The 13712-nt window shown below is 41.9% G+C and overlaps 1 protein-coding gene across 1 annotated transcript in view; it reads left to right on the forward strand.

The window, feature by feature from the left end:
- The first annotated feature begins 3612 nt into the window (after positions 1-3612).
- WDR44 (WD repeat domain 44) overlaps positions 3613-13712 on the forward strand; it is a 79903-nt gene continuing 69803 nt past the window's right edge. The window contains exon 1 of the mRNA XM_030304953.2: positions 3613-4078. Coding sequence (XP_030160813.1) covers positions 4002-4078 — 77 coding nt within the window. The 5' untranslated portion in view covers positions 3613-4001. The remainder of the gene's footprint in view (positions 4079-13712) is intronic.

Genomic DNA, 13712 nt, shown 5'->3' on the forward strand with positions numbered 1-13712 from the left:
ATACCTTAGAAAATAGTATCCCATGGACCAAAGGTAGGCACAATTTTCTGCAAGGAGCCTAATCGGAAATATTTTAGGCTTTGTAGGCCATACAGTCTCTGTCCCAACTACTCAACTCCACCCTAAAAGCAGACAGACAGTACAGAGACAAATGAGCCTGGCTGTGTTCCAATAAAACTTTACAGTAGCCCTCCTTTATCCATGGGGGCTATGTTCTAGCCCTGGACCCTGCCGTGCCTGAAGCTACACATAGTCCCAAACCCTATATATACTATGTTTTTCCCTATCCATACATACCTATGAAAAGTACAATTTATAGGGCCACCTGAGTGGCTCAAGCATCTGGCTCTTGATTTCAGCTCAGGTCACAATCTTACGGATCATGAGTTCGAGCCCCATGTTAGGCTCTGTGCTGACAGCATGGAGCCTACTTGGGATTCTCTCTCTCTCTCTCTCTCTCTCTCTCTCTCTCTGCTTCCCCTCTGCCTGCTCTCTCTCTCTCTCAAAATAAGTAAAAATAAACTTTAAAAAAGTATAAATTAGGCACAGTAAAATATTAACAATAACTAATAATAAAATAGGATAATTGTAACAACATACTGTAATAAAACTTATGTGAATACGGTCTATCTCAAAATATGCTGTTGTACTGTACTCACCCCTTTTTGTGGTGACATGAAATGACAAAATGCCTGTGTGATGAAATAGAGTGAGGTAAATGATGTAGGTATTCTGATGTACCGTTAGAAGATACGTCAGGAGGACCATCTGCTTCTGAACCACAGTTGATCTCGGGCAACTGAAGCTGCAGAAAGCGAAATAACGATAAGGGGGAATTGCTGTGTTTGCAAAAACAGACGGTGGGACAGATTTGTCCAGTGCACCATAATTTGCGAACTCCTGCTTTGGACCAACAGCCTTCAATTTTTTTTAACGGCTCCTTGGGGCAGTCTCTGGCACCTCAGGGAAGGCCATGCAGGCAGGGACCTGGACTACTCCTGCTTCAACTGGAGCAGTTATTATTTTTATGAGAAGTACACTTTTGCATGGAATTAAGTTTGATGAAAAAGTTTCATTTCTAGGAGTGCCTGGGTGGCTCAGTCAGTTGAGAGCCCAACTCTTGATTTCAACTCAGGTCATAAGCTCATGGTTTGTGACATGGAGTCCCACGTTGGGCTTCGTGCGGACAGCAGAGCCTGCTTGGGATTCTCTCCCTCGCTCTCTCTCTCTCTGCCCCTCCACCCCTATCAAAATGGATAAATAAACTTAAAAAAAAATAAGTTTCAGTTCTAATAAGGAGAAAAGCCTTAAAACTACTGCCTTGTACTAGACCTAAAATCTGCTGCTTTAAAACTTTAGATGATTCAGCCAAAACATCTCTTAAAATTATGACACGTGGGGCTGGGGAGGAGGGGAGAGGAGGGGCTTGGCTGGCTCAGTTGGTGGAGGGTGTGACTCTTGATCTCAAGGTGGTGAGTTGGAGCCCCCAGCTGGGTGTAGAAATTGCTTCAAATCTTATAAAAATATTGTGACATGCAGTACACATGTGTTTTCGTGTTACCAGAAATTCACTTTCTCACATAACTGATAAAAAGCATTTAAACCGACAACTTTAATACCTCTAAGAATGTTATCACCTAATCATTTCTCCACTCTTGACTTTTTCGAAGTATAATGTTAAGGTACCTTAAAAGGTCCAAGAGAGAGAGAGAGAAAAAGAAGGTCCAAGAGAGGTGATATGGTAAAATGGTGTGGTGAAAAAAGATACCAAATTAGGAATCCATATTTGGATCCATTGCTAGATTGTGAGCTCCTGGAAGACAGGAACTAAATTGTCTTCATCCTTTTTTTTTTTTTTTTAAGTAATCTCTGCACCCAAGGTGGGGCTCAAAGTCATGACCCCAAGATCAAGAGCCACATGCTCTACCGACAGAGCCAACCAGGCACCCCAACGCCAAACTTAATTTTTAAGGCAAACATAAATTCACTATTAGATGACTAGGAAGAGAATAAATTCAGGTAGTTTATTTACTTTTATCTTTCCAAACTCCATAAGGAAAAAAGCGTATCTTTCCTAGTGAGCAACAAAAGAAAAAGTATTCGGAGATACAGTTTTCTATCCGGGAAGTTAACATGTTTAAAACACATAAAAGCTAATAATTACTAGATCGTGACAAAAGTCACATCCTCACAAGGACCCAGAAATCCCTTGTCTGCAATTTTGAAATCCAAAAAGCTCTGGAAACTAAAAATTTTGTTTTGTAGTTTTAGTAACTTATTTGATAGTCTAATTGATCTAACCTAAACTTATTTGGCCGTAGTTTCTGACCTGAACTGAATGAGGCTATTTACTGGTATTCCTTTACCCCGTATCAATAATCATGTGGCTTACGGCAAAAAATATTACTGTATTTGAATATGCAGTGTTTCCCCGAACTCCCTGGGACGTTACAGAAGTGACAGTGTATGGCATTCGGTTTTACTCAAGTAAGGCAGGCAACGCCAGGTCTTTTCCTGGTTGCATTACAAACAGAAATTTAGAACCCCATTCTAGACTCTAAGGGCATGCACCCAGACCCAATCCGGTCTTTCCCGGGTGCCATCTTGAGCAGTTAGCTGAGCCTGTGCTAACAGGTCTGAGAGCCTTCCTGTCGTGACATCAATGGGAAACAAATGTGTTTCAGCGCTCTTAGAGAAGAAAGTCAATGTTTTCACTTTGGTGGTCAATGACCCGTTAAGAAAGACCACCTTGGTCTGTGAAAAAATACTTTTCTATTTTCATCGCTGGACATTGGGCAATCGAGGGTCAGAATGGAGCTACTAGCTCTTAGCTTTGCAACGGTCTCTGTTCAATATATATTTACCACTTGACTGATGCACACCTTGGCCAGTCTGTAAGAATTTCTCTCACGTTAAGTGTGGGTGGCAACAAATATTCGGAGAGAAAGAGTAACTGGAGGCCTTACGTCGGCGCAGCTCCAGCAACAAATCCATCATTACTCCACGAAACTGGCACACTCCCCAAGTAGCTCTCATGGACCCCACCCTCTGGCCGGCAGGGTCGTATCTAGGGATCTCAATTAGAAATCTTGTAGTACCTAGGGCAGGTTATTTCCGAAACGCTAGAGGTGATGGACTTGCCTATGTCCTAGAGGTGGTGGGATATCCTGGGCTTGGATACCTTAAGACGACGTAAATGCTGATGACACAATGCCAGCGTCTCCCGACAGCATTTCCTCACAAGGGAAAAAAAAGGACTCAACACCACCCCTCTGAAGATGCCCGTCTTTGCATCTGCCGAGTTAGGGGACGAGTCGATCTGTACGACCCCACCCACGTCGGGCGCTCTCCCTCAGAACCGAGGCACCACGCCGCCCCTGCGCAGGTTCTCGGCTCCTCCCTTCAGGAGGCTCTTCTCCGCCCCCCTCCGCTACTTCCGGCCCTCGCCGAACGCGCTCAACGCGCTTGCGCCGTTTTGATAGGCCTCTCGGGTGGAAGAAATCTGAGCGCCGCCGCTCTGGAACCGCCCCCGCCTTCTCTTCGCCCCGCCCACGCTTTCACCGGCCCCTCCCGAAATCTCGCGAGGTTAGGTGCGCGTCCGTATTTTGCGGGCAACTGGCTCTCCCAGCTGCTGTAATTGCTGCTGCGGGAGAAATTGGAGCTGCTGTCGTCGGCGAGCCCGCCCTCCCCCACAGAGAGCCACCGCCTCTTCTCTCGCTCTCCTTGTACACCTATCGCCGGGAGCGGCGGCAGCAACAGTCCCTGGACCCACCGCCGCCTACTCAGGCTGCCGCTCGGCCGGTCATCCTCGCAGCCCGGCAGCTGACGGCGGCCCCTTGCCCCTCACCGGCTCCTCACTCTAGATAGTCCGCTCCGTCCCTGTCCTCGCCCGGGACCCACCTCCCCACGGTCTCGCCGGGGTGGAGGACGACGAGGAGGAGACGAAAGTCACCCTCCCTCCAGGCGGCGTCGGCCCCCTCACCCGCGGGTGTGTCCTATAAATGGCGTCGGAAAGCGACACCGAGGAATTCTTTGATGCCCCCGAAGATGTGCACCTAGGGGGCGGCGACCCTGTGGGGTAAGTCACTGGAGCTACGGCCCAGAAGCCGGGCGCTCCAGTCCCCCAGCTTCCCCCGTGCCTCCCCACCGCACCCCTCCCGGGTCCCGCTGTGTCCGCCACCGCTGCTCCTCGGTGTCTCGCTCGGGCACTTCAGAGGGACTCGGGGGAGGGGGAATCGCCCACCTCGGCCAAACCCCCTCCATTCCCTGGGCGAGCGGTCCCTGGGGCTACGGAGCCCCTTTCTCGTCTCGTCCGGCTTTCTTCGAGGTGGGACAGTTTACGTGCCCGAGAGCCGGCGATCTGTATTGGTGGGGTTCCGCGCTTTACCTTTGAAACATCCGTTTTGGCCTTGGGGACCACAGATTAAAGGAGAAATTGCATTTCTCGTTTGTTTTTTTCTGGTGCCGCTAACTTGCCTGTTCGTTTCAGAGGTGGCCGTAACTGTTCGCCGTCCTCTTTTCGTTGCCCAGAAAGAGAAGGAGCGGGGGGAAGGTTGGGTATTTACTTCGGGGAGTCCTCTAGCTGATGTACTCTAGATCAACAGTGTTTTATTAAAATAGCACCTTACGGCGAGGCAAAGGAAATCGAAGACGAGGTCCTTCCCATTCGGGAGAACGCTGTCTTAAAAGGGGAGCCGGACGCAATTGTACACAACCGGCTACAGAGATACAAACAAGTGCTGAGTAATCTGGTGGTTGGAAGGAGAGCCACAGCTTTGTGTTATTTATCTAATTCTGCAAGATGTTTTAGTGATGATTAGTATGGGAGATTCTGAGTAAGGAAGTGCAGTAGTTGGAATGCTCCGCTTGCCTGGGACTTGCTCTTACCCACTCCTCCTCTTCTCAAAGTTGAAACGGGATTTAAAGCTATTTCGCCGAACTCTTCTGCGGGCTTGTGTGGAAGTAGAGGCAGGGAAATATATTTTCGTGCTGTAAGAACTTGAGAATTGGTGAACTTCGTATGTTAGTGTAAGTAGACGCTGTATGGTTACAGGCGTTGATCTGCCTTCAATTCTCAAGCTTACCCCCATGGAAGAAATACCATGTTTGCTGCAAATCAAGTTATTTGTACTTTCTAGAAGACATTCGAAAGCCTAATATATATTATATATGATATATACCCAAAGAGTTACAGCACGAAAATCAGAAATGTTCATTGGTAGGTCGCAGATGTGTTTCCACCAACCTTCCTATCACTATTAAAAGATTTTTGGGTGGCAGTGGCCAATCTTGAGATGGCACGGAGTCTCCTTCAAGTTCAGTATCTGAAACAAGCTCATCGCTAGACAGTGGAGGATTGAAAATACTTTTGGATTTCCAAATACATTGGATACCCTCAAAATTCTGTTTTTGTGCTTTTCCCCTCAAAGTAAGGAACTGTTGATTTAGGTTAAATGACAGACCTTTTGAATGTGTGTGGAGTGGGGGGAGGAAATAACAATCTATGTATATGATTGTAATCAATTTAGAAATATGTGAGTATTGTTTCTTTTCAATGAACGAAACATTTAATTTTGAAGGACAGTTATATCAGGAGTGTATATTATCTAGCTTAGTACCTGGCACAAAGGAAGAACTCAAATGTCCATTCCCTTCTCCTTCCTTTCTTGGAGTTAACAAATTTAACTTCACACGGTGCTTACTTTGGGAGGAAGTATGCAGAACTTGGAGCTGTTTAACTTATTTGAACCCAGTGAGTCATCTTGATAGAATTAATAGAATCACTTCTTGCCTCTTGGGATAATAGAGCTTCTCAAGCACTTTGATCCTTCTGTAGTAGGTGAAAAGTAAAAACGTCTTTTGGGATCCGCCCTTCTAATTTTGACTCTATAACCTGTCCAAATATTCAACGTGTTGAGCTGTATGGATAAAACTATGGTGTCAGTCTGTGAATTGCACGGTTTCATTCTGTATTCGTGGGGGAAATTTGGAAGAGAATTAGACTCATCTGGAGAATTGAATCTGAAAAGAACTAGCAGTACTGGGAGGACTGAAAAAGGTTGGCATCATTAACATTTCCTCTATCCTTTGTGACAGGTTTTGTCTTTTGCATAACGTACTGTGAAGGGATTTGGCCGGGTAACTAACAACCTAGAAATGCAGTGAGAAATCTTGATTTGTGGAAACAGATGGTGTCACTGGATATCTGGTTATCAGAAATGCCTTCTGTCCCTTGATAGGAATTGGAGTGGCACACCGTGCAAACTCTAAGAGGTTAACAGACTGAGTTTGCAAACTAAGAAATGTTCCTTGCTGTTGGGTGTGCCACAGTACACAGACCATTTCATGAAATTTAGTGAACTGATTAGGCAGTCGAGAGTTATCTCATATGTTTTGTTAATCAGAATCCAAATACACAGTCCGTTTCCTAAAATTGATTTATTTCTTCTGTTCCCCTCCAGTGGTATCTTCAACTTTGTTGTTCTAGTCTTGGAAAGCAAATTTAGTAAGTTAAAAATCAGCCCTGCTTTTTAATAGACAGACTTCATTCTAGTCCAGCCTACTTTTCCACAGTGGCAGATCATCTCCGCTTGCCCAGCTTTGCAATATGCACCACATTTGTAAAGCTTTCTTTTGAGTGATATTTTAGCTCAGGTTTCCTTGTTCTCTCTTTTTATATATGAGGAACCTTAGGCTTCAGAGAGGTTAATGAATTGGCCTATGAGACACACAGCTTTGTAAGTGACAGCTAGGATTTGAAGCCAGTTCTTCAGACTCCTAGTCCAGTATTTTTTTTTTTTTTTTTTTTTTTGCAGTATATCATAGCTGCCTCACATTGTGTGTGTGTGTGTGTGTGTGTGTGTGTGTGTCTGTGTCTGTCTGTCTGTCTGTCTAGAGGCGGGGGTGGGGCGGGGATATCTTCTTCTAAGAGATTCTGGAGTAAATTGCTTTAGGACCAGCTTGCTGAATTGAACTGATGCATCTGTTTAAAAGCAGCAGCCTGCTTTTTGGTTCTCTTGACTAGAAATTTCCACTTTCTCTTTCAGGAATGTGTATTTTGTTGTATCAGATAAGAATTTAATAAGATCCTAGCATGTTACAGGTAGAAGGGGCATACAGTTAACTTTCTTCATATAAAATATTGTGAAAACCAAAGCCTAAAGAGGGGAAATGACTTGTCCAAGGTGCCACAGCAAATTAATGTCAATGAGGACTGGAATCCAGGTCAGTCTCACAGTCTAGCTTTCTTTTTGCTACTACGCTGTCTTTTGATAAAGCAGGAAAGGGAGGAGGAAGTGAGGTATAGTAGAAAAAAAGCCCTGGACTCTGAGTCATTTCATTTCCTCATCTTTAAATTGAGATTACACTCTGAGAACTCCTCCAACTCTAAAAGTCTGTCATCGTGTTGAGGTTTAATAGTGTGCTTTTATTGATAAGCTTTTTTTCTTGGGAAATCTTTCCATGATTTTTTAAAAAAGTTTTTAGTTTAGCAGACTTGATGATATTTGGTACATGATTCAAGACCCATTGATTTTAAGTTAAATGTTTACTGGGTAAATTATATATAAGATGAATGCTCCTGCTAGTTTGTGTGGATTATACATACATACACATACTAAAGGCTGGCAGTGAGAACATGTTATGAAAATAAATGTGACATTTTGAGCATTCTTTCTTTATTTTTTTTTTTTAATGGCAACCAAAATATTTTTGAGGCCTTGGAAGGAAGGATAGAATGGTTGACATTTTTAGAATAGGAAAGGATCAGAGATCATTCAGTCCAGCCCTCCCATTTAACTGTGAAAGAGAAAAGGAGGCTCAGTGAGGGAAGGCAACACATGCTAATTAGTAGCAGACTTGAAACTAGAACCCAAGTCTCCTGATTCCTCATTTATACCATGTTGCCTTGTCTGTGGAAGGAGGGAAAATACTGCTAGCTATCCCTGCTCTAGGTTACTGGCCCTTACCCTGTTAGTGGGATCTTAAGATGGTCTGTCTCCCTTGATTCTGTTTTTTCATGCCCTGCTGTCAGAGGACATTGACTGTTCTGTCTAGGATTCTAACTTTTGCCCACTAATTTTCTCCAAATCAGGATGAAAACAGGTGGCAGAAAGGTTGATCTAAGAACAGTGGTTGTTATTTAGTTCAGTTTCAGGAGTCTAGTTAGGAAGAAAGAAAAAAAAAAAGGAATCTAGTTAGTATTAACCCCAGTCTATCTTCTTTTTTTTTTTTTTTTTTTTTTTTTAGAGAGAGAGAGAGAGTGAAGGGGAGAGGGGTAGAGCGAGAGAGCGAGAGCGAGAGCGAGAGAGAATCTTAAGCAGACTCCACACTCAGCTCAGAGTCCGATGTGGAGCTCTATCCCAGGACCCTGGGATCATGACCTGTGTCAAAATCAAGAGTTGGACACTCAACTAATTGAGCCACCCAGGTGACCCTTTTTTTTTTTTTTTTTCTTTTTTAAAGTAGGCTCCTTGCCCAATGTGGGGCTTGAACTCAGGACCCTGGGATCAAGAGTTGCATGCTCTACCAGCTGAACCAGGCAGGAGCCCCACCAGTCTATCATTTTAGATTGAAGTAATGGTGAAATCTTGATTTTTAAATGATGAGAACTGAGATCAAACTGTCCTGAAGAATAGTTCAGTCTAAAAGCAACAAGTTGCATAGCTGCCTTTGTTGAAACGCAGCTTCTCACTTTACTTAAGCATCAGAAACATTTCTTTCTGAGAGAAAATTGATACAAGTTTCAATAAAAAAATTTGTGCAGTATGGGTTACTTTAGGAAAGATTCCTTAAAAATGGCTGTTCATGGGTTGGCATTTAATCAGATTATATTTATAAATCATGGATTATATTTGATTGCTTTTGACTTTGTGGGTTGATAGAAATATATTTGTAAATGCTGTTTATCACACCCACGTAACATTATATTGAGGTGGGGAGGGGGACCTACATATAAGGTAAATTCAGGCTCTAAATTTAGTGGCCTCCAACTATCAATTGGTGACTCATGGAGGTAGAACAGTCTGTATTAGTATGGCAATTTGGGGACTCAATTTGAATCTGTACAAACTCCTATTAACTGAAAACTTTACTCCGTTCTTGTGATAACTGCATAAAATAGGGTAGATAAAATTTGATTTTTAAAATCTTGAAAGCCTACATACTTGTAGGATGGTGACAATTCAGTTGTAGCCCTACAGAACAGAAAATGATTTCTAATTATTGGTATTTGAGACCTAAGTGTGTAACCTATACACTCCACAACCATCCATGTGTTCTCTTCATTGTTTTAACTTTAGATAAAGTCGAGTGAATTTGCTAGGAAAGCCCCTTGAAGACACTGTTTGTTTCCTCCTCATACTCTGCCCACAATTCTGGTAATTACTTCCGGGGTAGTGTAGGTGGAGGAAGGGTTTGGTTGATGGGGGTAGTGGTGATTGAGGTAGAGGTAGTGAATAGAGACCCAAGTTAAAAGGCTGCTTCCTGGAGTATAGATAACTGAGATAAGACAAAGCACACCAGTTACTATGGTTTTACATTCACACCTACATAGTGGGAATTAAATAATCCTTTTTGTAAGAGATTAATATCCCATAAGAAATAACCTCAAACAAAATTTAAAGTAACAAAAATTGTAGGTACTTTATGATATCCTCCTGACGTCTAAATTGAATTGATAAATAACCTACATTTCTGTTTTCTACCCAGAGTTAAACTGATTTCTACAAACGTTCACAAAGTCTGTTCCCCTCTAGCTGTCTGTCAAATTATGCAGCTAAACAGCTAAACCTTTAATTGGGTGCTTTCCTTACTCTTCAGAGCAGAACCCTATTCTTCAAACTGAGCGGTCTTTGTGTTAGTTTGTCATCTCGTGATTCAAAATTGAAGAAAAAGCACGTGAGACATAGTGTGGGCCTCATACCTGATGGCAATCCCAATGTTTTCCCCAGTCAGTATACAAATTTATCTTGGTTACCATAGCAACCAGCCTATCAGTTATTCTTCTAGCTCTTTTGCCTTCTCTCAGCTACTAGGATTACCATATAATCAGGTTCTGCTAAAGCTCTTCAGGTCTTAGCATTTTATTACCAGCTGCAGCTGTCTGGCAGTTTACAGTTTGGCATTACAACAGGGTCAATTAGTTTTAAGTCCACAAAACCTTTTTGTCTCCAAACATTTTAAGCATACAGAATTTAACAAGAATGCATTTAGGGAACGGTTCCTCATACTCCTGTTCTCAGTTCCATTGTTAGTCATTGTCTTGAAGATTGAGTACATTGCACAACTGACATCCGATGGCCATCCTTTTGTGATACAAGCTAGAATAAATTTCAAGATCAAGAGTGACCATTTAAGAAATGTATTTGTAAATGTGATTTTAGACTTGGTATCATCACACACTAAATGAAGTGACCCAAAAGCACCTTGATTTATCAGCAGCTACCAAATAAGTAATCTGGCTTCTAACAAAAATGATCTCTGTACGTTGTAGAAAGAATGTTTAGCCCTTATATTAATTCATTCTAATTTGAGAAAAATTGTTTAGAAATTTAATAGGAAGGGTTATCTTTCCTTTGCAGCCTTGGAATAAACAGGAAAATTCTGAAAGGTAAAGACTGAATTATTATATGGGTCTTTATAATAGAAGTCTTCATATTTACTTGACAAGTACATTTTTTATCTCTTAAAAACCTCAGAATTCATGAAAATAAAATAGTTTTGAACCATAAGACTTTACTTGTCTTGCTAAAAATAAGGATATTGAAGGGGCGCCTGGTTGGCTCAGTCAATAGAGCATGCAACTCTTAATCTTGGGGTCGTGAGTTGCAGCCCCACATTGGGCATAGAGTTTACTTTGAAAAAGAAGAAGCAGCAGCGGGGAGGGGTGTGCCTGGATGACTCAGTCAGGTGAGCGACCGACTCTTGATCTCAGCTCAGGTTTTGATCTCAGGGTTGTGAGTTCAAGCCCCAGGCTCAATGCTGGGTATGGACCCTACTTAAAACAAAAATAAACAAAAAAATATATTGAAGAAATATTTAGGATATATAAACTGCTGGTATTTGTGTTAGTGTTTGTCTTTGGTGCTCATGCTTGTTAATATTGTAGGGTGTAGTAGTGACTTCTAAATATGCACAATTAATCTCTGACATTAAGTGACATAATCACTATGATTTAGTAAATAGTATCCATTTCCATACATAACGATAAATAATCTTTTAAAAATCAAAGTAGAATTTTAGTCTTAAGATTTTTTGTGTGTGTGTGTGTGTGTGTGGGTGGCTCCTGGGTGGCTCAGTCAGTTGAGTGTACGACTTTGGCTCAGGTCATGGTCTCACAGATCGTGAGTTCGAGCCCTGCGTCAGGCTCTGTCAGAGCCTGGAGCCTGCTTCGGATTCTATTTCTCCCTCTCTCTTTGCCCCTTCCCCGCTCATGCGTTCTCTCTCTCTCTCTGTCCCTCTGTCTCAAAAATAAATAAACATTAAAAAAAATTTTTTTTTAATTTAAAAAAAGATTTTTTTTTTTTTTTTACTTTTCAAAGTGTGTTTATCTTTTTATTTTTTTTTTTTTAGAGAGAGTGCGCGTGCGTGTGTGTGTGCACGGAGGAGGAGAGAGAAAATCTTAAGCAGGCAACACTGGGCTCAATCCCATGATCCTGGGATCATGACCTGAGCCAAAATCAAGAGTTGGACGCTCAACCTACGGAGCCACCCAGACGTCCCAAGTGTTTATCTTGTTAAATAAAAGATTATTTTGTAAGACTGTAAGTTTATGAAATGATTAAATCTTCCTGGTTTGAATTTTTATTGAAATTGTGATTAGAACGGTTTCATTTTAAGACTTGTGTATCCTAATCAAAACTGTGGTTAAATTCTGCTAATGCTCCAAGGAGAACTTTATTTTAGTTGCACAAATAGATTTAGGGGCAGTGAAAGGTTTACTTTCTCCATGGGGCCCCAATCCTTAACATTTTTAGAAAGAAGGAGGTGGGCAGGGGGGAGAGAAAATGTGTTGTTGTTTTTTTTTTTTTTAAAAAGGCCAAGCGTGAAGCATAAAATTTTTGGAAGCTTCTGACAGAAAATTTTAACAATACTTTCCAGTAGGCAGCCTGTACAGAGCAAGCCATACCTGTATAAAACCTACTTGACCATTACTAATTGTCACAGACTATTCCAGTACAAATTCATTGAACTGTGGGCATTCTTACAGGTCAGACTTTCTAGAGAACCAGTAAATAGAATGTAGAGCTGTATTCAAACCCACTGGTTACTAAATAGGCTCAAAAGAAGAGGTGGGAGTGTTTTTTCTGGCATTGCTCTTGAACTGGAAAAACTAGCCATGGATGAACTTAATATCCATAGTTCTCTTTTAAATTTGTTCCTGAAAGTCTGTTTAAATTGACTGAGGAGAATCCTCAGGGAGACTGAGGGAATCCTCTTTCTGGTTATTAACAGTACTATTAACAATTTGTGTGTTTTTTAAAAAATCTCCTTTAAAATACACTTATCTACTCATGTCAAACTGAAATGGCAGGTTGTTTGAACATTTCTGCAGGCTCAATTCTACTCCACTTACTCCCAGCTGTCTCCTTCCTCGATTACCCAATGTCATCAGTACAGAGATTCAATAACTTATTGTCTGTCCCTTAAAACTGAGAAGGGACCATGATGGCTGAAATATAATGGGTGTATCTTTGAGAACAAGCAAGGGAAAGATTGGTTAAATTGGATATTGTAAATACATTGGTAAGTGGGATTGGTTAGCATCGCAGGTGAGGGTAGTTCATTGGGTTAGTGGAAGGTAAGTGAGCAGAATGAATAAATAGGTAGCTTGATAAAACTAGTACCTTTGTGGGGTGCCCGGCTGGCTCAGTCGGAGGAGCATACGACTCTTGATCTTGAGGTTCTGAGTTTGAGCCCCACATTGGGTGTAGAGATTACTAAAAAAAAAATAATAATAAACAAAAAAAAAAAAACAACCCCACTAACACCTTTGTGAGTGAAAGTGAGTAGGTTTGTCAATATTTTGCAATTGGTATTTTGACTTTCTTGGATTGGCTTTAGAGATTGTGGCTAATGACTGAGATCAGTTGTTTTTCCTTTAAGTGAACTTTACTATCCCTCTTTTGTTCCACGTCATAGCTCTTAGCTATTGACTTCTAACCTTTGCCTTATTTCCCAGTATAGAGAGATGTCCACAGCTGATGTGTAGTAGTGAAAGAAAGGTCTAGATGGTGATAGGATGGTGAGTAGGCATGCTCTGTGGTGTTCCACTTCTCTTCACATTTTCTTCTACTTTTGAACTTCCTGGTTCTCTCAAATCTGTACTCCCACCCCCACACCAGTTCCTATTAAGAGCAAAGAGGGAGGAAATGGAGGGGGCTGAGGCAAGGACAGTGGTTTGGATTTATGGAACCCTTGTAACTTGAGGACGCCCTGTACTCAGCAAATATTAAATGTTAACAGTGAAGCCTTAGGAGGTGTTTCCAGTTATCCCATAGCCATATCGATTCCTTGTTACCAACTGTTTCTTCCAGGGATGAATATGTTCACAGCAAGAAAGAAGTATTATGTTGTTACTTGTAAAGAATGGTAATGCCATACTCTCTACCAATGTCGGGCATTAGTTTTCAAAGTACTTTTGGTTACATTATCTCTTCTGATTATCCTGCAGTTCTGTGAAACAGAAGGACAATTTTTGTGAGACAGGTAGG

Source organism: Lynx canadensis, chromosome X (genome assembly GCF_007474595.2).
Source record: "Lynx canadensis isolate LIC74 chromosome X, mLynCan4.pri.v2, whole genome shotgun sequence".
In the NCBI taxonomy this organism is placed as follows: domain Eukaryota; kingdom Metazoa; phylum Chordata; class Mammalia; order Carnivora; family Felidae; genus Lynx; species Lynx canadensis.